Below are 27,027 nucleotides of genomic sequence, written 5' to 3'. Positions count from 1 at the left end.
TGGCTAGCCAATTTTCCCAGCACCATTTATTAAATAGGGAATCCTTTCCCCATTTCTTGTTTCTCTCAGGTTTGTCAAAGATCAGATGGCTGTAGATGTGTGGTATTATTTCTGAGGACTCTGTTCTGTTCCATTGGTCTATATCTCTGTTTTGGTACCAGTACCATGCTGTTTTGGTTACTGTAGCCTTGTAGTATAGTTTCAAGTCAGGTAGCATGATGCCTCCAGCTTTGTTCTTTTGACTTAGGATTGTCTTGGAGATGCGGGCTCTTTTTTGGTTCCATATGAACTTTAAAGCAGTTTTTTCCAATTCTGTGAAGAAGCTCATTGGTAGCTTGATGGGGATGGCATTGAATCTATAAATTACCTTGGGCAGTATGGCCATTTTCACGATATTGATTCTTCCTATCCATGAGCATGGTATGTTCTTCCATTTGTTTGTGTCCTCTTTGATTTCACTGAGCAGTGGTTTGTAGTTCTCCTTGAAGAGGTCCTTTACATCCCTTGTAAGTTGGATTCCTAGGTATTTTATTCTCTTTGAAGCAATTGTGAATGGAAGTTCATTCCTGATTTGGCTCTCTGTTTGACTGAGTATAGGTTATCTAGATCTTTTTGAGTTGATTTTGGTATTTATTTTTCTAGAAAATTTTATCATTTTCACATTTTAACTAATGATCACATTTATTGACCTACTTATCTATTGCATTTTGTTTTGAGAGAGTTAATATAACACAGCTGAGTATAAACTAAAGACAACCATCCCAGATTTTTATTTTTTCTTAATCAATCTTGCTATTTTACTAGTCTTTAAATTAATTTTTTAAAAGTCAGCATTTGGATTTGTTGGTATTTGATAATGTTTATTTTCTATTTCATTAATTTCTTTTCTTGGCTTCCTTCCTTCACTTTCCTTAAGTTGACTCTGTTGTCCTTTTATTTCAGCTGAATGCTTGTTTTTAAATCTACTTTTTCATACTTAATGTTTTTAAGGCAATATACTTATTTCTACCCCTAAACTAGAGCCTATGATGTTTTTTTATTTTTGAGACAGAGTTTCCCTCTGTCGCCCAGGCTGGAGTGTAATGGCTCAATCTCGGCTCACTGCAACCTCTGTTTCCCGGCCTTGAGCCATTCTCGTGCCTCAGCCTCCCGAGTAGCTGGGATTACAGGTACATGCCATCACACCCTGCTAATTTTTTTTATTTTTAGTAGAGATGGGGTTTTGCCATGTTAGCGAGGCTGGTCTTAGACTCCTGGCCTTGTGATTTGCCTACCTTTGCCTCCCAAAGTGCTGGGATTACAGGCATGAGCCACTGTGCCCGGCCTCAGCCTATAATTTTTAACATGTAGTACATCCATCATCTTTAAGTCCTAAATATTTTATAATTTGTATTATGATTTCCTTTTTAATTCACGAGTTATTAAGGAGGATGTTTTAAAGTTTTCACACATTTTAAAGATGTCTTTTAATTGCCAATTTCTAATTTAATTCCATTGTGGTCATAAATGCTATCTACTGAAATAACCATGTAGTTTTTTTTCCTTTAATCCATTAATATGGAGAATTATACATACACAAGAAAAATCTTATTAAGGCTTTGAAACTTCTTAAAATTGCCTTTATGATCTAGCATATAATCAACTTTTGTGAATGCTCTGTTTATAGCTGACAAGAAAATGTATTCACCACTTACTGGATGAAGACTTTATATATGTCAAATAGATCAAGCCTGTTAATTTTGTTCAAATCTTCAATATTTTTACTAATTTCTTCTTTGCTTAAACCAGCAGTTTTATTTTGAGACAGGGTTTTGCTCTGTCAGCCAGGCTGAAGTACGGTGTGCAATTAATTATAGTTCATTATAACTTTAAGCTCCTAGGCTCAAGTGAACCTCCCACTTCAGCATGCTGAGTAGCTGGAACTACAGGTGCATGCCGCAATGCCCAGCTAATTTTTAAAAAAATGTTTGCTGTAGAAATGAGGTCTTACTATGTTGCCCAGGCTGGTATCAAACTTCTGGCTTCAAGTAACCCTCCCACCTAGGCTTCCCGAAGTGCTAGGATGACAGGCATGAGCCACTATGCCTGGTCTTTGGCAGTTTAAAAAATAAAAGCATATAAGAATCTCCCACCGCAGTTGTGGGCATGTTAAATGTTCATTAGAATTTCATCAGTTTTTTAATTTGTATTTTTAAAGGCCATATTGTTAGTCATGTAAACTCACAAATATTATTTATTCTTGGTAGACTGTTTCTTTGAGAGATTCTGTAACGAGCCTTCTAATCCTTTAATGTTTCCCCTCTAAAATTCTATTCTGTCTGATACTATTATAATACCAGTTTTAGAGCTCAGCTTGGCAGTTGAGTGGTGGTGACCTTTTAAAGGAATGGGATCCACCTGGAATTCAACTTCTTTCTCTCTCTCTCTTTTTTGGTCCCCCCACTTCCCACCGCCCCCCCCCAAGTTCTGGGGTACATGTGCAGGATGTACAGGTTTCGAACATAGGTATATGTGTGCCACGGTGCTCTGCGGCACCTATTTTCAACCTTTCCGTGTGAGTTTGCTTGGAATGTGCCTCTTGCAAGCATTATATACCTAAATTTTGCTTTCTCATTTGATAATCTTTGTCGTTTTATAGGTTAGGTTAATCCATTTATGTATTTATGTATATTTATTGTGATAAACTGTATATTTAACTTATTTAGAACTCTAGAGTCAGCCTGCCTGGGCTCAAGTCCTGGCTTCATCAATTATTAATTGTATGACCTCATTAATCTTTTTTAGCCTTAATTTTGTCATTTCTAAAATGAGGATAATAATAGTACCTACACCTCAGAGAGATGTTAGTACAGAATGAATAAATAAATGTAAAGTGCCCGGAACAGTGTTTAAGACATAGCAAGTACTGTTAACGGTGTTGACTACTGTCAACATAGTATGATTATTTTCACAGTTTCAATTTACCATTCTTTTTCTTTGACCCCCTCCTCCACATCTGAAACATTCACTTGGATTGATAAAGTTTATATATTCCCTTTTGTTCTGTTTGTTTGGTAGTTTTAGGTAATATTTCTATCCTAGTGACTGTTTATTCTAAAACATAATTACTTCACTATAACATTCTCTATTAAAAAGTAACTTTTTGCAGAATCTCTATCTGCTTTCTAAACATGAAACTGAGTATACTTTACTCCTTAAACACTGATATATCACCTCTTCCCCAGCTTATTATGTTAAGAGTTTCCTGACCTTTCTCTTTTTTTGATTGCTAATTTTTGCAGGTACATAGTAAGTGTATATATTTATGGAATATATGAACTGTTTGGATACAGGCATGCAATGTATAATAATCACATAATGGAGAATGGGGCATCCATCCTCTCAAGCATTTATCCTTTGTGTTACAATCAATTATACTCTTTTAGTCATTTTAAAATATACAAATAAGTTATTATAACTATAGTCACCCTTTTGTGCTATCAAATAGTCAGTCTTACTCATTCTTTATAACTATTTTCTTTTTGCACCCATCAACCATCCCTACCTTCCCCCCACACCCCTTCTCAGCCTCTGGTAACCATCCTTCTACTCTCTCTCTCTCTCTTTTCTTTTGAGACGGAGTGTCACCCTGTTGCCTAGGCTGGAGTGCAGTGGTGTGATCTCGGCTCACTGCAATTTCCGCCTCCCAGGTTCAAGCAATTCTCCTGCCTCAGCCTCCCAAGTAGCTGGGACTACAAGTGTGTGCCACCACACCTGGCTAATTTTTTATTTATTTTTAGTAGAGATGGGGTTTCACCATGTTGGCCAGGCTGGTCTCGAACTCTTGACCTCAGGTGATCTGCCTGCCTCGGCTTCCCAAAGTGCTGGGATCACAGGCGTAAGCCACCACGCCTCCCCCTTTTTTTGCGGGGGGCGGGGGGCAGGGGGACACAGTCTTGCCTGTTGCTCAGGCTGGAGTGCAGTGGTGTGATCTCAGCTCACTGCAACCTCTGACTCCTGGGTTCAAGTGATTCTCATGCCTCAGCCTCCCAAGTAGCTGGGATTACAGGCATGTGCCACCATCCCTGGTTAATTTTTGTACTTAGATTAGAGATGGGGTTTCACAATGTTGGCCAAGTTGGTCTTGAATTCCTGGCCTCAAGTGATCTGGCCACCTCGGTCTTCTAAAGTGATGGGATTATAGGTATGGGCCACTGTGCCCAGCCTCATCCTTCTACTCGCTATATGCATGAGTTCAAATTGCTTTTAGATCCCACATGTAAATGAGAATATGTGATGTTTGTCTTTCTGTGCCTGGCTTCCTTTCTCTTTTTAATATAATAATTGCCATTATTTTTTATAGGCAATGGTTAACAAATTTACTGACCTTTTAATGCATTTTTCTGTTCACCATCATTTCATATATATCATGTCTTCCTCCTGGGTTCTTTCATATGTCTCTAAGTGTAGATCAGTAAGGCATAAACTTTTAGTCTTTCTATAAATGTAAATGTCTCTACTTTGATGTCATTCTTGAATGTTAGTTTTAATTACACATAACATTCTAAGTTGACAAATATTTCTCCTCAGCTTTTGGAAGATGTTACTGCATTATCTTCTGACTTCTATTGTTGCTAAGGTATACTTGCTACTCATTTGTGAGCAACCCATTTTCTCTGGTATCCTGTAAAATTTTTCTGTTTTGATATTGGTTTCCTTAAGAAGTATCTTGGATTTATTATTTATCCTCCTTGTCAGTCTTTAATTTGTAAGTTATCTTTAAATATCGCTTTTCATCATTTAGTCTATTTTTTTTTTAGCTCACCTCTATCTTTTAGATATATTCATCAGTGCTTTGTGTTTGGAGCAAAGGAAGTGTGGCAAAGGGAAAATGACTGTGTCATATTAATTATAAGTCATTACCACCAATGCTGCCTTTAAATAGTCATCTAAGAATCAGACTCAACTCTTGAAAAGCAAGGTTACAGTATGCTGCCCAGTATTTTCTTTAACCATCTCTTTTACTAAACTTGGCACAATCCCACCATAGTTAACAAAAGCAAAAGGAGAGGAATTGCTAACATGCTTTTCAGAGCCTATGCTGGGTTACAGTCTCTCTGAGATCTTCATTAACCCCATTCTCCACCCCCGTCCTAAACTTTTAACATATTATATATGGGAGTTAAGGAATATACATGTTTTATAAAGTAAAATTCTACCTCTTAAACCTCATGTTCCTACTGACTTCGACTGTACATTGAATGATTCCATTTATCCTATTATTAACTTCACTATGCAATCCCCATAAGACCACTGCCCTAGTGACAAACTAGTACTCATCTGTGCCACAAGAGAAACAAGAAAACATTTATTTTATCAAGGAGAAGGGGTAGACAAATTAAACCCTGTAAGATAAAATTTAATGCCTGAATGTATATACATAATGACTACATTAAAAACTATCAATATAAAACAAGTACTAAAGTTTTCCTCAATGCCAGAGGACAAAGCCTTGGGACATAATTACGTAACTTCCAAAAACTCTATAGCTCTAGATAACTGCATAACTTCCCAAAACTAGATCTATAGCGCTTCAACAACCAGTTAGACTCCAGTTGTGCTTGCTTTCCTTCAGACAGTTTTTACAGGATCTCTCCTTGTATATAATGGATAATTTTTAAAAGAATTAAATTATAATTTCAATTTTCATACTCAATACAAAAGGCTTTTTAACTATCAGATTACCCAATTTGTTTAATCATATGTGAAAGTCTCAAAGTTTATCATTGCAATTAGGTCTGCCCTGATCAAATTCATTGCTGTTGGTCCCATATATCCCTCAGTTTCAACATGTGATCTCAGACCCTTTTTCTCTTAGCATCAGCCTTCTAAGTCACAAACCGTTTTTTATAATTTTAACCTTTTTTAAGTTTAGTTTTTACTTTTTTTGTAGAGATGGGGTCTCCTTATGTTGCCCAGGCTTATCTTGAACTCCTGGGCTCAAGTGATCCTCTCACCAGGTCTTCCCCAAATGCTGATGGGTTACTGTGCCCAGTCTTAAACTTTTAAGGTAACTTCTTTTGAGGTAACTGCTTTTGAGGTATAACTTAACTATAATGAAATACATCCATCTTAAGTGACGAGTTTTGACAAATGTGTATACCTGTGTAACCACAATAATCAAGATATAGAACACTTCTACCAAGCCCCCGTCCAAAGTTCCCTGTGCCCCTTGGCAGTCAAGCAATCAACCCACCCTGGCCCTAGGCAACCACTAAGCTTATTACACTCTTGATTGGTTTTTCCTGTGCAATTTCAAATAACAGCAAATACATAGTATATACTCTTCCTATCTGACTTCTTTCACTTAGCATCATGTTTTAGAAATTCATCCATGTTACTGCATTTATCAGTATTTCATTGCTATTCATTGCTCAGTGCTAGTCTATTGTTTGAATGTATCATAATTTTACAACTAGTCACCAGAAGATGGGCATTTGGGTTGCTTCCATTTCTTGCTAGTACGAGTGAGACTGCTATAAACATTTGTGTACAAGTCTTTTACTGAAAACACGCTTTTATTTCTCTTAGAATACTAACCTATATAATATCTTATAGAATTATGTTCAAACAGCAAACTATATGACAGTTTTAAAAAATATAATTTACTTCACATAAATGAAAGATTTGCTGTTTATTCATTTGGAGGCAATCTTCTCTTAAAAAAAATAAACAAAGCTTGCTATATAAATAACTTCCACTTCTACATATTGTATAAGTATACAATTCCCATATAACATGCATTCAAAGTTCTTTCCTCAACTCCTCAATTTTGCACCTGCTACTTACTAGAGGTTTGGAGGTATAATTAAGGAGACCTAAGACATAATCTGTATGTTGTAAAATATAAAGGCACAAACAGAGCAGAAAATATGAGATCATTCTTACAAAAGTCAATGTTTTAAATACACTCATTTAAAGAAATTATTCAAATTTGCCTTTAGCTTCACAGCTGTTAAGTACTAAAAAGACAAATGCGTTTCTTGGAGTTACAACTGTAGGAGCACAGTATCAATCTGTGAAGCTGAGACAATGAGTGGGGATTCAACAACTACCTCTAGTCTTTAACTTCTTGTGAAGCAGAATGATTGAAAACAACTAGCCTAACTTAACTCTATGGTTTTAATTCTCCAACGGTGTTAGGTTGGATCAAGTCATCAACCTAGTGTCACCCCATCATCCTAACAAAACAGTGTAGACTACACTTAGAGGATCTGACTTAGTTTCATGTAGGGCTCAGGTCTCACTTAGCCAAACATGTACTAGGCCTGATTTTATCTATCACGTAGAAAGGACAGACAAATTAGCAAAAGTACTCCAATAAAGCATGAGAGAGGTAAAGAAAAAGAAAATCTATAGAAATGCAGAGGAAGAGAAGATTATTTCCAGACAGAGGTACCAAGAAGCTAGTTCAAACAGAGAGCAACATAAGGCCCTTGAATGAGTAGAACTAGGATATGCGATGATGTATGATAATCTAGTATTACCAGTGACAAGCTTAAAATCTTGGACCAAAAAAAAGTTTCAAAAGGTAGAGTGTCTAAATGCAATGTGGTATCCTGGATTAGATCTTAGAACAGAAAAAGCACATTAGTAGAAAAGCCAGTGAATCCAAATAAAGTATAGAGTCTAAAGTTGATCTTTACTTCATATTACATATAGAACAATAAAGTTTCTAGAAGGTAGTTTTATAAGAGGAATAGCTTCACTATCTTGAGATAGGGAAAGATTTCTTAAACAGGACATGATACTACTAGCCATAATAGATAAACTGAACTACATTAAAATAACTTTTTATTGACCAAAAATCACTATTAAGAGAGTAAAGAAGGGCTGGCACAGCAGCTCATGCCTGTAATCCAATCACTTTAGGAGGCCGAGGAGGCACTTGAGGTCAGGGGTTTGAGACCAGCCTGGGCAACATGGTGAAACCCCATCTCTACTAAAAATATAAAAATAGCCAGGTGTGATGGAAAGTGCCTGTAATTCCAGCTACTCGGGAGGCTGAGGCATGAGAACTGCTTGAACCTGGGAGGTGGAGGTTGCAGTGAGCTGAGATCGCACCACTGCACTCCAGCCTAGGTGACAACTCTGTCTCAAAAAAAAAAAAAGAAGAAAGAAGAAAGGCACAAATTGGGAGAAGATATTTCCAAGTAAGAAAAAGAAAACTCAAATAGACAAAAAAAACCTGACAAGACACTCAGCAGGTAACTCACAAAAGAGGATATCCAAATGGTCAGTAAACATGAACTTGCCTTCATTAAGTCAGGGAAATGGAAATCTGAACTAAAATGTGGTAACACTACACACCTACCAAAATGGTTACAAATTAAGAAGTCTGACAATGCCAAGTGTTGGTACAAATGTGGGACAATGGAAAGATCTATAACATACTGGAATGTAACTCGGAATCACTTTAGAAAACTATTTGTAAACAATATGCTGAAATTGAACATATGAATACCCGATGACCAAGCAATCCCACACTGTATGTGTAAATCCAATAGAAAAACATTGCTGTGGTTTGAATGTTGATGTCTCCTCAAAATTCATATGCTGAATCCAAACCTCCGAGGTGACGGTATTAAGAGGTAAGACCTTTGGGAGGTGATTAGGTCATGAGGGCGAAATGCTCATGAATGGAACCTTTATAAAAGAGGCCCAAGGGAGCTTGCTTGCTCCTTTCACCATGTGAGAAGTCAGCAGTCTGCAACCAGGAGGAGGGCCTTCACCAGAACCTGACGATGCTAGTACCTTTACCTTGGACTTCCCATCATCCACAACCCTGAGAAATAAATTTCTGTTATTTATGAGCCACCCAGTTTATGGTATTTTGTTATAGCAGCCTGAGCAAACTAAGATAAATATGTACCAGGGCACTAAAAGACACGTACGGAAATGTTCACTACAGCATCATCTGTAATAGCCACAAATAACAGCCCAAATATCCAACTAATATTTGGGCTAGTGGACTTAATAAATATTTGTGATATATTCATACAATTAACCACTACACAGCAAAGAAAATGACTGAAGAGCTACAACATTCAAAAATATGGATGGTTCTCATAAATACAATGTTGAATGAAAAGAAGCCAGCAACATATCATTTATTTTATATCAAATAAAAAAACAGGTAAAACTAAACTGTAATATCAGAAGTTAGCATTGCTGTTACCTTGTGGGAAACAGAAGCTATGATCGTGAGGGAAAATGATGTGGGTTTCTGGGGTACTGACAAACACCTATTTTTTTCTTTTTACTGGGGTGCTGGTCACACATTTGTTCATTCGATAATTCTTGGAGGTATACATTTGCTTTGTATAGCTTTCTGTATGTATGTTACACTTCAATTAAAAACATAATAATCCACTATTTCCTAATTTTTCTCTAGCTCTAAGATTATAAACTTATATGTTATTTTGGACACTTAGTTTTCTTGGACTCCCCCTGTTCATAGCCGGGCATGGTGCTAAGTCCTTTCACCATTTCTTCCAGTCACCTCCTGTTTAGCATAGGTCCTCAACCACCCAAGTCTTCCCCACTACACCAGCTTTCCATGCTGGAATATTGAGGAACAATATTCCTCAATAGGACTTGTGTCTTACTACATTCTCCACCAAAAGCCTTATGAGAGAGATTCATTATTACATCCAGTCAAAAACCCCACCAAACAACAAGACCTTCTGGCAGTAAACCAGTTTACCAACATTGCCCAATATCATCTTTACATGGCCCTAAGTCTCTTTTCCTAGAGGCAACCAAATCTAACTTAAGAGCAATTCCCCATTCAACAATATTCATTCAAATTGTGCTGACTCAACCCTCACTTTCAGAGAAAACTTCCATAGAATCAGTACTCTTTACACGTTTTTTTCCTATAAACTATATCTCTCTGCAGTTATATGTAATACAAGTTTATATTCATCTTTGTAACATTTGGTAGGCTTTAATTCACTATGTGATTTTTTCTAATTGCTACCTAGCAAAGAATCTTCCTAATGAGACTTCTATGCTCTGCCTGCCTAATTTAGAATTAGCAAACAGCTGTGAATCTATTATATGCCAAGCACTGAATCGGGTAACTACACATTATTTAATCTAAGCATTATACCCTGTGAAGTACACAGTGTTATTCCCATTTTACAGAGGAGAAATCTGAAGCTCGGAAGGTTATATGACACAAAAAAAATAGAACTCAGATTTGAATTCAGGTCTTCTAATTCCTGGGCTCACTCAGCTAAAATCACACTTATATAAAGTTTAAATATAAAAGTCTCTACATAATAAGTGTCTAACACCTATAATAAAACATTCAAAATCCACTGTAATATTTTAAAGTTGGATTTTGAAAGGGAGACTGCGATGACAGGGAGGGGGTTAGATGTATACTAAAAGCCAGTTGATGTTAGGAATAGTTAAAAGAAATGATCCTTTTTTTCTTTCCTTTTTTTTTTTTTTTTTTTTTCTGGTTTTGCTCTGTTACCTAGGCTGGAGTACGGTGGTGCAAATGTGGCTCACTACAGCCTAGATTTCCTGGGCTCAGGCAATCCTCCCATCTCAGCTTCCCATGTAGTTGGGACCACAGGCACATGCCACCATGCCTGGGTAATTTTTTTTAAATTTTTATATAAAGCCAGGGTTTATTTTGTTGCCCAAGCTGATCTCAAACTCCTGGGCTCAAGCAATTCTCTCATTTTGGCCTCCCAAAGTGCTGGGATTAAAGGCATGAGCCACTGTGCCTGGCCAGAAAGTTAATAATTGTTGGTGACTTGCTACTAATGACTGACCTGGTTTTATGAAAGAAGATACCTTGGGATAATAAAAAGAAAGTGGAAAAAAAAGTTACTCAAAGAAACTATCAGGGGAGTCATGAATGACTGTGAGTACAATGCAAGACTCAGTATGATATAGCAAACTAAACATGCGACTGTATAAAAATTTGTGTAACTTTTTAGGAATGCAACCTGGCAATATGTATCAAAACTCTTTAAAAGGCTCATATCTTTTGACTTAATAATTCTACCTTTGGGTATCTATTGAAGGAAACAACCCCTTAATAAAGTTTTTACTTTATGTATACAGATGCCCACAGAATTTTTTAAATTAAAAAATAGAAATAAACTAGTTTAAAAATAGTTAAATAAACCTATTTTTAGGACTTTTTCCACATTTCTCCTAAGTCTACCTAACAAATTTCTCTACTTTCAAGCCACACTTCTTTGCCATTGTTTCTAGATATGGCTGATTCGGTACTTCAACTATAGATTAGGTCGGGTGCGGTGGCTCATGCCTGTAATCCCAGCACTTTGGGAGGCCGAGGCGGGTGGGTCACGAGGTCAGGAGATCGAGACCATCCTGGCTAACACAGTGAAACCCCGTCTCTACTAAAAATACAAAAATTTAGCTGGGCATGGTGGCGGGCGCCTGTAGTCCCAGCTACTCAGGAGGCTGGGGCAGGAGAATGGTGTGAACCCAGGAGGCGGAGCTTGCAGTGAGCCCAGATCGCGCCACTGCACTCCAGCCTGGGTGACAGAGTGAGACTCCGTCTCAAAACAAACAAACAAACAAACAAACACACTATAGATTATATATATTTGATTACAGTACTGCTATCAGAGTACTTTAACATGTTTCATGGCCTAGATCATGAGATCCTTAAGAGCAGAAACTAAGTTAGAGTCACATCAGTATCCTTAGCACATAGCAGTTAGTAAATACACTTTACAGAAATGAAGTGATAAATTACATAGGATCCACACTTGGATGGGAGTGTGGTTCACAGAGGATGAATCTGAATTTTCTGAAGATCTATCCAATAAGCAGAAGCTGCAACCATCAGAAGGTATAAGGAACCCACTACTAGCCCAAGGAGTAGATTTCCTATTAGAGGATGTAGCAGTGGCTATATTACCCTGATAATGTTTTCATGGAGGGGGTATTAACAACATGATAGAGATCATGGTGACATTACATAGTGTACTGGTAAGAACATGGGCTCTGAAGTGATACACACCTAGGTCTGACCCAGGTCTGCCTTAATTTGCTCATCTATAAAATAAAGGTGATTATGATAAAATCTCCTTTATAAACTTATTGTGAGGATTAAACAAGATAACACATATAAAAGCTTGGCATAGTGCTTGGCTCACAGTAAGTATTCAATATAGTTAACTATTATTATTACCTTTCAAACTTCTGGTTTCTACCCATTCCAGTTGATTCAAAATGGGAAAGAAAGAAAAACCAAATAAATCTAGGCAGCATCTTTAGGAAATGTGAAGTTGAGGAATAAAAACTTCACATTCTGGAGGCATAGTTATTATATTCATCACTTTTATTACTGGCAGATTTGGATGCTGGAGAAAAACAGAATAAAGAATCCAGTCAATATTTTTAAATGGAATTTGGATTTCAGGTAAAAGAAGGGCTTCCTATAAAGAAGTGAAAAGACCGAGAACTAAAGACAGAATGAGTATCATGAGATGGGGGAAGAAAATGCCTGCCTAGAAAATTACTAATCCAATTTACCACTGTGCTGAAGGTACTATACCTTATGCCAGTGCAGTGTGGTAATAACAGTAACGGTAATAGTCATAATAATACAGTACTGACAGTAGCTACTACTTACACAATACTTACAATGTGCCAGATACTGTTCTAAATGCATTAGATGTACTCATTCACTTAACCTATTAACTCTAAGAAGAAAGCATTTAGGCTTAAGGGTCAAACAGGGCTGGCATTAAATCTTGGTCTTGCCATTAACAGCCAAAAGCCTCAAGTAAGTTACTTCACTCTGAGCTTTAGTTTCCTAATGTCTAACTGGAGGTGAGAATACCGAACCCACAGGGATAGTATGAGGATTAACCAGAACATATATATATGTATATATATATGAACTACTTATCATAGTGCCTGATCAGCCAGCAGATATCCTGGTAGCGATATCTTTATTATTACTGTTAATATATTTTTAAATCTTAGGACCAAAGATATCATTTGGTAGGCCTGCAGAGTAGTTTAGAAGAAAATCTTTTTTCTTCCTTCTTGAGTTCCTCTTCTGCCTTTCAAAAAATAGTAAGCATTCTACATTATTAAGCTTTTCTCAGAATGAACTATATATAAAATAAAAAATAGGTTATTATAGAGACAAAAAGACCTTTGGAGAAGGTGAGATGATACATTACACTGATTAGTTTCAATAGTAATTCTAATGTGCTCCCAACCATATTTGGTGTATGGTAGATTTAGTTACTGATTACAAATAATTGATTAGTTACTGATTAGTGGTAAATATTGAGCAAATTTAACTCTCTTTATAGATGGTGCACTTTAAAAAAAAATAAACCCATATTCTCAAACTATGTTGTTGAGAATATAAATTGGGGAAACATCTTTGGAGGGCAATTTGGCAATATCTATCAAAATTGAAATATGCTTATATTCCCTTTAGCCCCAAAATGAGTCTAATACTTTATCCTACACAGGGTTTCACATGTGTGCATAAAGACATATGAACAGAGATAGTGATCGCAGAACTGAGGGTCACAGCAAACTACTGGAAATAGCCTAAATATTCATCGATAGGGAATGGGTTGAATAAATTATGGTATTGCCATACAATGGAATAAAATGCAGCTATTTCTATACATACTCATTTGGAACATTTTCCAAGATATGTAGATATGTGAGGAAAAGAACATACAGACAGTGTGTAATATACTATAATACTATTTGCGTAAAAGGGGAGAGATGAACATAAATACTATATGTATACAAGCATATGTTTGTCTCTGAAAGGATACATAAGAAATGAGTAATTATGTTTATCTCTGGAAAGGGCAACTAGAAACAGGAAAAGGAGGGGCAGAGGATGGAGAACGGTTTACTTTTCACACATATCCTTTACATTGTTTGAATATTTTAACTATGTAATATATAATCTATTCAAATATTTAAAATCCATTAAAAAGACCCTTTGACTAGCTTTAAACATTTTTTCTTCATCCTCAAGGAATAGTAGTGTTAAAAATACTACATTTTCTTAAAGTAAATAGTGCTGAAAAGAATAAAAATGGCATATGGCTGGGGGAATCTTCCAAAGAAACTACTCTACTCAGCCATCTCCTGTTCTTTTCTCTGCCTTTTAAGGTCACAGTAATATGATAGAAAATCTGGGACTCACACCATCTGTCCAGACAGTTCTATCACTGCTCATTTCTCTTGTTAAATAATCAGAACACTTCACACTTCCCAAACACTGCTACTATAAAGAGCTGTTAAAGCAGAATGAAAGAAGCTTTTTCTCTCCAGAAATGTAGTAGTTGGAAATGAACAGTTCTTTTGAGGTTTGCAGGTTTCGGATCATGTCAGTGAGAGAAAAAATTCAAGCCTTAGAAAGAAATTTAAGAATAAAAGCATTCTAATACTGGCTCTAGAAATTATTTGTCTTAGAAAAAAGGTGACACTGTCATAGAAGTTCTCTAAGAATAGAAATAACAGTTTAATATTGAGATGATTATACAGGTCTCTAATCTGTAAATTTCTCATGAGACTAAGAAGAGAAATAGTTTTCTTTACTACTGCTGCTGCTGCTACTACTACTACTACTAGTACTAGTACTACTATTACAACTATAGTTTATTAGTAACAGTAGGTAATAATTACTTAGCACCCAGGACATCCTGACACTCCTCAAAGCTCTTTTTGTGTATTAATTCTTTTAATCCTTAAAACCACTCTATATGGCAATTTCTACTATAATTTCCATTTTACAGCTGAGGAAACTGAGGCAGAGAGGTTAAATAACTTGCTCAAAGTAATACAGCTGGTAAAATAAAGAGCTGAGATTCAACAGCAATCACACTGGCTTCAGAATATCTACCTCTGAAGGTTGTTATGAGGATTAGATGGGTTAATATATGTAAAATGTTCAGAATAGTGCCTGACACACAGTAGAATTACTCAATGTAATAGATAAAATGATTACTGTTCAGAAAAGCCGAAGGCCACAAATTAGGGTGGAGCTAAGTTTTCCCAGGTCAGCCTGACTCAAAAACCCATGCTCTTCAGGTTCCCATTCTCATTCTCTCTCTCAGAACTGAGAATAGACCAGCTGTATCAACTTGGACTGACAAACCCAGGGACACTTCCTCCTCACAAACCGTCCTTCTAGGTATTTTCACTTCACAGGCATAACTGGACTCTATGGGTAAGAAAAGTGTTAGCTAATAATGGAGTCCTGAAAAAGGTTTTTGGTTTTCTTTTCATTTTCAGTTACTTCTTTATTTCTACCTCCTGAAATTATTTCTGTAGTGACTTTATAAGTACTTATTTGATTCATACTTGAATTTTTTTCCTGTTTTGGCCTGAGTGCCTCCGTTCCACATGTGATCAGTTTCTTCATAGAAGAAAAAAATGTCAAGTTTTACATCGTCTTTTCCCTGGAAGGATAGTTCCAAGCTGTCTTCTACCTATGGGGAAGATGAAAACCTTCACACACTGAAACAAAGGAAATACATTTTCGAAAACCTTTTTTTAAAAAGAAAAATAAAGAAACAGATTCTTAAGTTTTACATACGTAGATTATTCATTCTAAGATGCACATTTTTTCAAGTTAAAGCACCTCTGAAATTGGGATGCATCAGTAACATATCATTTAATTTCTTAACTGCATCTAAAATAATGTTGTTTCTTACAATTGATGATAACTCAGAGTAAATGATTTATGGTAATTATCACTGCAGAAAAAAATAGAAACATCCTATTCCAGAGCAGATTTCTGATGAAAAAAGGAAAAGAACCAAACAAATATTATTTCCTTTAATAACCAAATAAAACTATCAGGAAATAAGTCTCTCATAACAATCAATCAATAAGTGCTTAAGTGGTATTCCTCAGAGCCACATACATAAATAGTTTAGATCATTATACTACACACATGGAAAAAAGAAAAAAATAAAAGTCAAGGTAAAAAATGTAAATAATTCTGAGAATATTTCCCTAAAGAAAACTTGTCATACAAATAATTACGTTCCCATTGGACTTGGTACATATATCTGCCACTGCACTCATCACTGAATAATTATTTATGCAGTCTTTCCCCCTCTCAATTAGACAGTGAGCTTCTCAAGGGTAAGAACTATCATTTATTCATCTTTGTGTCCCAGGTGCAGAGGACAGTGCCATACTTATAGTGAATGTTTGGTAAATGTTTGCTGAATAACTAGAGCTCTATTACTTGACTTTGACCTCAGTAAAATATTTTATTTATATTTTTTAGTGAAATAAAATAATTATTTATGATGGAAAAAATAATTTTCTGGTGACTAAACATATTTTTACTTGCTTGTAGGATAACACCTCCGAGGGGACAAGCAAATTAAGAACAAGATGATTGCAAGAGATCATGGACTTAGGGAATAGGAATCAAATTGTCTAGAGGGAGATTTCATCTAGGCCACAACGACCTATCCCTGGTTAATGTCTGAGCAAACTGCTATAGCCTAGGACATATAAGATAAACAAGAAATTGAAGTACTTATTTGAAATGATTCTATATTTCTATCCCTTAGCAATCAATGGGATATTTTATGTTGATAATGACATCCATAAATTAAATGACTCATGAGAAACAATGTAACTTCAGGTACGGTGGGTGGGATTTTTACTTATTATATTAATTGTATATTATATATTATATTGATTTTATATTACATTGTTGCCTAATATAATAGCAATACATTCACCTATAAGAGTTCAAGATCCTTCTTTTCTCATTATTATTAGTTGCTGCAAAAGTAATGGCAAAAACCACAATTACTTTTGCACCATCCCAATAGAAAGCCAGATTTTCTTGCTTTTGCCTAGATACTGCAGAAATTACAAGTGGTAACAGGCTTCTGCTGAACTCATTCTAGTCAATACTGAGTGATAAAATTATATATGTAGCATTCTTACCCATATCTGAGTTGCTTAATATAAACTTTACAATTGAGATATGTTATTTATGAAATGAAGCCGACTTCTGTTACTGACCTTCCCAAATTTGTGTTTGAGTGGAAGTCCTGCATCCTGAAATGCTAAAATAATATCAGATTTGTAATCTTGTATAAAAATTCCTAGGTCGACATCTTTGCTATAAGGAATAATGTTGCATTGTCGATACCATCCTAAAAAGAAGATTAAATTTTTTTTAACAAAATTTAGGTTTGGAAAAAATTAGTTATTATAACAAATTATATTTGTAACAAGGATTTTTTTTTTTTTTTAAAGAGACAGAGCCTCACTATATTGCCCAGGCTGTACGCAAACTCCTGGCTCACATGACCCTCCTGCTTTGGCCTCTCGAGTGGCTGGGGCTACAGAATGGATTTTATTTCCCAGGATTAGACTTAAGGTGCTTTACCAAAATTATTTTTAAAAATTAAATCTCAAACTAAATGACTTTGTTTGAGCAGTCACCTGAACCTTCTATCTATCTATGTAACTATTTTTACTGTCTGAGCACTCTCAGCTTTCTCAAAAACTTTCATGATACATTTTAGTTTCTGAATAAACCATTAGCTTTAGTAATACTAACTTGCTGATGAGAATGTTTAATCATTAATCTCTAGTGATAGAGGCGGCTGTTAAGATATGCAAAAAATATTTAATTCTTTTGCTTAACCAATATATTTTTCTTGATGAATAATTTGTAGAGCCTAACAGCTCTCAACAGAGACCACCTGATTGGCCATATGGAAAAAAAAAAGCAGTAGCAGCTTCAATTTTCAACACACTGCCAAATGATATTTCTAAGTGTTTACCATGTATGTGCTCTCAATTCGTTGCTATAGCATTGTTTTGAAGAAATAAAACATATACCTCAATGTTATTAAGGACTCCTGGGTCTCCCCTACGATCTTTCTAATCATTTCATTCCAATTCTTTCAAAAGTAAATAAATGATTATGATTATCCTTATAGGCATTGCTATTGGTTAATATTGCTTGGAATTCTAAAATAATTCTATTAAAGAATTATAAACAATTAAAAATAGAAGTTTTCTTAAATATCATCTAATACAACTCCCTCATAAGTGCCCTTAAGTCAAGAAAACCATGGGACTGAAAACTCAAAACAAATCGTGTCAAATGACTATGAAGTGTCTTTGATGACACACATTATAAAACAATCTTGTTTCTAAAAACTTAAATCTTAAAGCAAATATCACATAGATGTGTAAGATGTACTTTTTTTTTTTTTTTTTTTTTTGGCTTATTCTAGTGGTAAGCTACTTGGCAGGAAGAACCATGTAAATTTTCAACAAAGGCTAATAGATAGGATAACCATATATTCCAGTTTATGTCTGTTGTACTAACATAATTATTAATGGTGCTTCCTTTCACTCTAAGACTCTTGAATTGAACAATAAATTGGATGGCAACCCTATCCCTATAAAGGCAGGAGTTGAATTAACTTTTGTACAGATATGGTTATTATAAAGAAAAAGAAAATACAGCTATAATTAACTATCATGATAATCAAGAGACAACAAATTAAAAACAAAACAAAATTTAAGATTCTAAATAATTCTAAATTCCAAAGAAGTTTGATTTAATGGACAGTGGACAGAGACCCAGAAACCATTCACAGATTCTAATAGCAACTTGCTTAAGAAAAGTCTGTATGTCCATGTCAGATGAACAGCGATGTCTAGTTAGTGATACTACCAACAACCTAGGAAAGGTTGATGGAAGACCTTACAACACTCCCTTCAATGTTCCTCTCATTAGAAACATTTGGTGCAATGCAAGCTGTTTGTATGGTATAGAAGTAACGAAATAGAGGGCTTTTTATAATTATTTAAAAAGGCAATAAACAATCTTTGGGATAGAAATAATAAAATGCTAATTTAGGATCATCCGAGAATCAACTATAGTAGTCCCCCCATATCCGTGGTTTCACTTTTAGCAGTTTCAGTTACCTGTGGTCAACCACAGTCTGAAGATATTAAATGGTAAATTCCAGAAATAATTCAGAAGTGTTAAATCAAATCTTTCAGGGCTCAGATCTAGCCTCTGCTAAACATTCCTTGATTTGCCCAGGAAGTTTTCAATAGTAGACTAACACTACATCATAATGCCTACATCCTTCATCTCCCTTCATCTCATCATGTAGGCATTTTATCATCTCACACTATCATAAGAAGAATAGTGAGCACAGTAAAATAAGATATTCTGAGAGACAGAGAGATCACACTCACACAACTTTTCTTATAGTGTTGTTAAAACTGTTTCATTTTATTATTATTTACTGTTGTTCATCTCTTACTGTGCCTAATTTATAAATTAAACGTCATCATAGGTATGTATGTATAGGGAAAAAGCATATATAGGGCTCAGTACTATCGAAGACTTCAGGCATTCACTGGTGGTCTTGGAATGTATTGCCCATGGATAAGGGGGGACTATTGTATAGTCTACATGTTCTGATATAAATTTTATACGTATTATTTATAAATTTTAGTAAACACAAGCATGGCCTTTCTAACATTCTTTTTTATAATTCTCAAATTAATTTCTTTAAGGAAATCAATAGATCCTTGCTGCATGCACTCATGTTTATTCTGTCTATACATATGACCCTTCAAATATCACTGATATTTTGTCATCTCAAGTAGAAATCCCTAAAGCGAGAGGACAAAAATGACAAAAAGACAAATGGAAAGTTGTAAGAATTTTACCTAGACAAGTCCCACTGCTCAGCCAGAATGGTACTCCCAATTTGTTTAATGTTTTCGCTGCTAGTTGCAGTAATTCCTTAGCACTCTTCCGAAAGGCCATGGCTTCCACAGTGTTATCATCAAGGTACTGCTACAGATATAATAAATCGTCAGCTATTACAGCCATTTCTAAATTGCTAGGAATCTTTCTGTGGCATCTGAATTAAATTTGAAAATTAACCCCAGGCTGGGTACAGTGGCTCATGCCTGTAATCCCAGAACTTTGAGAGGCCAAGGCAGGTGGATCGCTTGGGGTCAGGAGTTCAAGACCAGCCTGGCCCACACGGCAAAACCCATCTCTACTAAAAACACAAAAATTAGCTGAGAGTGGTGGACCGTGCCTGTAGTTCCAGCTACTCAAGAGGCTGAGGCAAGAGAATCACTTGAACCTGGGAGGTGGAGGGTGCAGTAAGCCAAGATCACACCACTATACTCCAGCCTGGGTGACAGAATGAGACTATCTCAAAAAAAAAAAAAAAAAAAGAAAGAAAGAAAAAGAAAAGAGAAAAAAAAAGAAAACTAACCCCATATAATCTTTTTTCTATTATAAAAACCACATTTTATAGTTACTTGTTTGTCCCACATTAAAATGAACACGTTAAGAGTAGATTCTTGGAGAGATAAATTAAAAGGGAAAGAATAGAACCAGGATTCCCAAAGGCTGAGACATCCTTTTATCAGTTCCCTCCTCTACATTGCAATTTAGTAGCTGGACAGTCAGGATAAAAATAAGGCTAATTATGAGAGCTACAAACAGAGCTGAAACAAAATGAATTTAATAATGTTTTCACCATTCAGTGATTCTATTGGTCTTTAGAGACTGTGTAGTATAGTAGAAAGAGCCTGAGATTTTGAATCAGATTATCAAATCTAGCATACTTCTTTTTAGCTGTGATCATATGCACATTATCTTCACTTTCTATAAGGAAAGTGAATTCATTTTATCATTATAGCTCCAGTGGGTAGAGTACTGCCTGAATATTTGTTGAATGAATGAAATAATGTAAGAATAAACAAATCTCTCCTATATCTAATTTTCTCATTTTTGTTTAAAGATAATTATTATACTTCGTAGGACGGCTGTGAAGATTAAAGGAGAAAAATGTCTTGCAAATTGTAAGGCCACAGATACCATTTACTCATCTTGGTTTTCTGATTCTCTTCATTTTTAGAGTGTTCTGGAGCTGAGGAAAGCACTCTAAATTCTACAGTGATGTTTCGCTACCTATGGGACAAAATCTAAACTTCTTGTCCTGGTGGACATAAACACTGTGTTCTTGTTCCTGAATACTGGGGTCCAGCCTCATCTGCACTCTTCTCACACTTCATTTTATAACTTGTAAACCCCCAAATATACCACAATAACTTGTAACTCCTCAAATATACCACAACTTTTCAAGCTTCCACACCTGTTGTTTCCTTTGTCTGATATGGCCCTGATCAACAAAATCTTTCAAGTCTCAGCTCCAACCTCTGCAAAACACTCCCTGATTGTCCCAGGAAGACGTATGTATTTATTCTTCCAATGTTCCTATTCAGGAAGTGTTTCTATTCAACATTTGTAGAACAAAGAATTATGTTTGGTTCTAGATATACAAAGACAAATGAATTATCTTTTTCCTTAACAAGCTTATGATAGTTACCACTTGTAAATACTTTTACTATAATTCATATCACATTTAATCCTAATCATCAATTTTATTTGATATTCCCTCCACTAGACTGCAAAGATGGTTCCCTGAGGGCAAGTACTACATCTCTTCATCACTATATCTACAGGTTTAGAATAATGCCTGGCAAATAATGTCTGAAAAACACATACTGATGAATGGGCAAATGAATACATGATTGACTAAGCCCCTTCCAGGCCTGCAACATCCTAAAATATCCTGTAATTCTTTTACAATATAGTAGGCAAGAATATAGATTCCAGATGGACTATACGAATCTTAAGCAAAAAGTGCCCTACCTTCAGTAAGAAGAATTTCTTGCAGATAAGTCACTGTCCACAGAATATACAAATTACACACGATCCCTTCATTTTCAATACATTCCTTTCCTCAAAGCCATAAATGCTCTTACAATAAATGACTGGAATGAGAGATACATGTTCTAATGCTTGTTGTAGTAGGAAAAGCCTGGAGTTAAGAGGTGGAGATCTAGGATTTAGTCCATGCTCAACCAACGATGACTGTGTTACTGACATCTTGAAAGATCAATTTTCTTACCTGGTAAGATAATCCTTGCCTTATTACACAGAGTGACTGAAAGGATTAAAAAGCAGATATGAAAAATTCGTGCTCTACAAAAACATCAGGTCTGATAGTTACCTCTTGCTGGTACTGCCGCCATATGGACATATTCCCACCCCAATCTACTTTTCCTAACATAACACTCTCAGAAACTCCATTTCTTTTTTTTTTTTTTTGGAGACAAAGTCTCCTCGCTCTGTTGCCCAGGCTGGAATGCAGTGGCATGATCTTGGCTCACTGTAACCTCCACCTCATGGGTTCAAGTGATTCTTCTACCTCAGCCTCCCAAGTAGCCGGGATTACAAGTGCACACCACCACATCCAGCTAATTTTTTTATTTTTTGTAGAGCCAGGGTTTCGCCATGTTGCCCAGGGAGGTCTCAAACTCCCGAGCTCAGGCAATCCAGCCACCTCGGCCTCCCAAAGTACTAGGATTACAGGCATGAGCCATGGCACCCGGCCCGAAATTCCATTTCTTAGAACTGATCCTTATATGTGTTAAAGTGCATACATGCATACAGCTATATACCTTAAACATCTGTTACAAAATTTAAACATTTTAGTATACATACTTTTTTTTTCATTTAAAAATATCCTGCACAAGATAGATTAAAGACTTAAATGTAAAACCCAAAACTATAAAAACCCTGGAAGACAACCTAGGCAATACTATTTAGGACATAAGCACAGGCAAAAATAGGCACAGGCCAAAAGAAATTGCAACAAAAGCAAACTGACAAATAGGATCTAATTAAAATAAAGAGCTTCTGCATAGCAAAAGAAACTACCAACAGAGTAAATCTATGGTTTGCAAACCATAGATATTAGGTCTAATATCCAGCATCTATCAGGAACTTAAACAAATTTACAAGAAAAAAACCAAACAACCCCATTAAAAAGTGGGCAAAGGACATGAATAGACACTTTTCAAAAGACATACATGTGGCTAACAATCATATGAAAAAAGTTCAACATCACTGATCATTAGAAAATGCAATAAAAAACAATAAGATACTATCTAATACCAATCAGAATGGCTACTATAACAAGTAAAAAAAATAATAATAAAATAAAATAAAAAATCCCAGATATTGGTGAGGTTGCGGAGAAAAAGAAACACTTATACATGGTTGGTGGAAGTGTAAATTAGTTCAACCATTGTGGAAGACAGTGTGATGATTCCTCAATGACCTAAAGACAGAAATACCGTTTGAACCAACAATTCCATTATCAGGTATATACTGAAAGGAATATAAATCATGCATTCTATTATAAAGACACATACATATGTGTTCCCTGCAGCACTATTCACAATAGGAAAGGCATGGAATCAATCTAAATGCTCATCAATGATAGACTAGATAAAGAAAATGTAGTATATATACACCATGGAATACTATGTAGCCATAAACAAGATCATGTTCTTTGCAGGGACATGGATGGAGCTGAAGGCCATTATCTTTAGCAAACTAACACAGGAACAGAAAACCAAATACTTCATGTTCTCACTTATAAGTGGGAGCTAAATGATGAGAACACGTGGACACATAGAGGGGAACAACACACAGTAGGTCCTTTTGGAGGGTGGGAGGAGAGAGAGGATCAGGAAAAATAACTAATAGGTACTAGGCTTAATACTTGGGTGGTGAAATAATCTGTACAACTAGCCCCCACAACACAAGTTTACCTATGTAACAAACTTGCACTTGTACCCCTGAACTTAAAAGTTAAAAATAAAATAAATAAGTAAACCAATAAAAATAAATCCCGAGTACAAATCTCAGGATTACTATACCTCTAAAAAAAAAGACAAAATTAATATCCTAATTTCAATATCACGTTTGATTTTTCCTGTTCAGCCAATGAATGGGGACACAAAGCCCAAGAAGAATCCTGGAATCCAAAAGCACAAATCTTATATCAAAGAATAAGATGACAGAAGGTACCAACTTTTATTGTAGATGAGGAAAGCAAGGCTCAGAAAATCACCCAAAATCTTAGAGCAAATTAGTAGAAGTAAAACAAGAATGTTGCTAACTAGATATTCCTAGGCCAGGTGTACAGGTATTTCCAACTTTCCTTTTGGTTTTTCACTGATACTCAACAGGTTGGAGCTCATTAATTATCTTGTGATGGTTTTTGCTAAAACAAAATCAAATTCAGGAAAATGTATACTATTCTAGTTTTTGAACTTCATGGTAGATTGAGAAAATAATTAAAAGTAAATAAAGTCTCCCTCTCTTCCTGAACTATTTGATACTAAAACCATTAGATGCGGCAGAGCAAGAAAGGTTTTTGTGCAAAGGAATAGCCCGATATGGGGTGTCAGAGCCTGGGCAGGTAATGAGAGCACCCACATGAAGAGGGTAGGAGAGTGTCCAGGGTGGGGAGTCAGAGCCCAAGCAAGGTGAGGAGAGCCTCTCTGCAGAAGAGCAGCCAGGTGTGGGAAGTCAGAGCCTGAACAGGGTAAGAAGAGTGCCTCTACCTGGGTGCAGTCCAGCAGGGTATAGCAGTGCCCAGGTAGGGTGAGAAGAACAGCCACGTGGTGGGGGCAGGAAGGGGAGGACACGTGTTGGAAGACTGGTTATATACAGGGCGACTGAACAACTAAGTAAACATTGAAGACAATGGGAGTCAGGTTACTCACAATTTGAGAAGGGAGTCGCAAATACGGAAATGAACTCTGTTGTTTAATTGGAACTTTGGACTGGAGATATCAATGTGAATTCAGAGGTTTCAATACATAGATACAGAAATAAATACACACAGACATACACACCCTACCCCTGTCCACTGAGAGAAACTTTCTGCAGCAAAACCCAAATAGCAATGGGTACAGCTGGCATCCAGGTCTTGGCTTCTAAAAGGAAATAAGACTTAAAGAAATGGCTGATCCCAGGGTGGAGGTAGGAAAATTATAACATGAACCCAGAATATCTTGTAGTGCCAAAAAGTAATAAAGTGTTCAAAAAATAATGGAGACAAGTAAAAAGACACAGCATTGTAAAGGAGTTTCTACTGGCCAAATATGGAACAATCTGAAGATCAAAATACATAATGAAAATAATGGACTATAACCCATAGGGTAAAATAGGAAACCATGAATTTATATTGATATGAACAAATGAATTGAAAATGTAATGAGGAAAACAATATTTACATAGTTTTAAAGTAACTTCTTGCCAGACGCTTATTATTATAAAGGAAAAAATCAGAAACTTCATAGTGGTAAAGATATGAAGTTTCAGATAGCACTTTAATCAGGTGAACAATGTGAATATCAACAGTAATGGGACAAATCAAAATTATGCAGTGCCCAGTGAGATGTAATGAGAGCACAGCACCACTTCTATACCTTCTAAAGAAGTATAACCTAAATCTAACATGAGGAACCCCCAGATAAACCCCAAATGAGGGACACTGCACAAAACATCTGGATTGTAACCTTCAGAAGTATTAGTCATGAAAGTAATAAAAGAACTGAGAAACTATCCCAGACTGAAGAAGACTAAGGAGACAGGAAAATTAAGACAACATGTGATTTTGAATCGAATCCTTTAATTACAAAGGTTATTACTGGGACAACTGACAAAACTTGAATAGGGATTAAATGGTAAAAATGTACATGTTAATTTCCTAGCTTTCATATCAGTACATGTAGAGAATGTTCCTCTGTTTTAAAAAATACTAAATTTTTTGAAGTTGTGGGACAACTGGTCAACATCTTACTCCCAAGTGGTTCAGGAAAAAAAAAAAAAAAAGCTATCGGTACTGTACTTGCAGCTTTTATGTATTTAAAAGTGCTTTTTAAAAATTATTTTAAAAAAAGATAGGAGGCTGCCTTATGAGATCTATTAGATTAATTCATTGCTTGTTTTACACCAAAGCATTACATTTAAGACTGTTTGGCGCCATCAAGTGTTCAAATACATGTATGTTCACTTTAATTTGAAAACTGACCCTACCGGAGCTTTTCTTTGTGCCAGGTACAGTAGATACTGGGCCAACACAGGTAAATAAAAGAACACTCCTGTTATCAAGCAGTTCATAAAATTTGGTAAGAGGATGAGATAGATATTCATAATTCACTGTGATAATTGCTATAATAGACATGACAACCACAGCAAACTCCCTTAGGACAGGAAGAGCGGTCAAGTTTAAGCACAAAACTCCATCTCTTCTACTTCCTGTTATTATGTGGTAGGCATATGTCAGGCAGCACTTTTCTACTAGAGTAGGCCCACCCACGCATGTGGTTTTTCAGCTTTTTATTCATGAGGCTGGCTGCCATTTCACAGCTCCACAATGACTTAAGGAAACAGGGCTAGGAAGGCCCACTTGGGTTTAGGTGCCACTCGGCTTTAGGTGCCAGTACACTGGATTAGAGAAACCTCAGATTTGTGGGTCTTGGGCACTGGACAGTAACATACTTCATTTTTATAACCCTCATGGATACAGTTTTCTTGGCAGGGAACCCCAGAAAATAAAGGGCAAGTGAAAGAATTCGGGTACCAAAACGCCACTGTAAATTTGCCTGTTTTCGCTGTATCTCTGTGTTTCATGTCATCTCTTAGAGCTGAACTTTCATGCCTCTCAAAATCATTTTTATATCCCCAGGGCCAGAAGCCAGGGGAACACAATAAATGTGTATTGAACTGAAAGCTGCAGCAAGAGAATAAAGTTTTAAAAGCACTTGGTCTTCGTGTAGCACTTATCTTCAAAAACCTTCATAAATGCAAAAATAAATCATATTCAATGCCAACTCTGAAACAAACTGTATTTTCATGAGGTCTTTTCTAAATCTAGATAGTCCATCTTCTACAGTGGCTTTATCCTACTACTTGGACTGAGAATACACCACTTTTTACAAAGTTAATGGGCTATCTTAACTCAAGGCAGAAGCCAGTGCGAAATCTATTAAAGTTATTCAAATAATAAATAAATATCAACCTATTGACTTAGAAAATAG

The 27,027-nt window shown here is 35.9% G+C and overlaps 1 protein-coding gene across 15 annotated transcripts in view; it reads right to left on the bottom strand.

The window, feature by feature from the left end:
• The window catches only part of FKTN (fukutin), a 93,963-nt gene that overhangs the window by 33,577 nt on the left and 33,359 nt on the right, over positions 1-27,027 (bottom strand). For 12 of the 15 annotated variants that reach the window (XM_007968501.3, XM_037983238.2, XM_073021815.1 and 9 more), the window contains 3 exons: positions 19,768-19,897; positions 17,080-17,213; positions 15,388-15,515 (listed from right to left, as the gene is read on the bottom strand). In XM_007968501.3, coding sequence (XP_007966692.2) covers positions 15,388-15,515; positions 17,080-17,213; positions 19,768-19,897 — 392 coding nt within the window. The remainder of the gene's footprint in view (positions 1-15,387; positions 15,516-17,079; positions 17,214-19,767; positions 19,898-27,027) is intronic. The other 3 variants (XM_073021820.1, XM_073021821.1, XM_073021817.1) reach the window with 2 other exon arrangements.

Source organism: Chlorocebus sabaeus, chromosome 12 (genome assembly GCF_047675955.1).
Source record: "Chlorocebus sabaeus isolate Y175 chromosome 12, mChlSab1.0.hap1, whole genome shotgun sequence".
NCBI lineage: Eukaryota > Metazoa > Chordata > Mammalia > Primates > Cercopithecidae > Chlorocebus > Chlorocebus sabaeus.
This window is presented reverse-complemented; position numbering and strand designations above follow the sequence as displayed.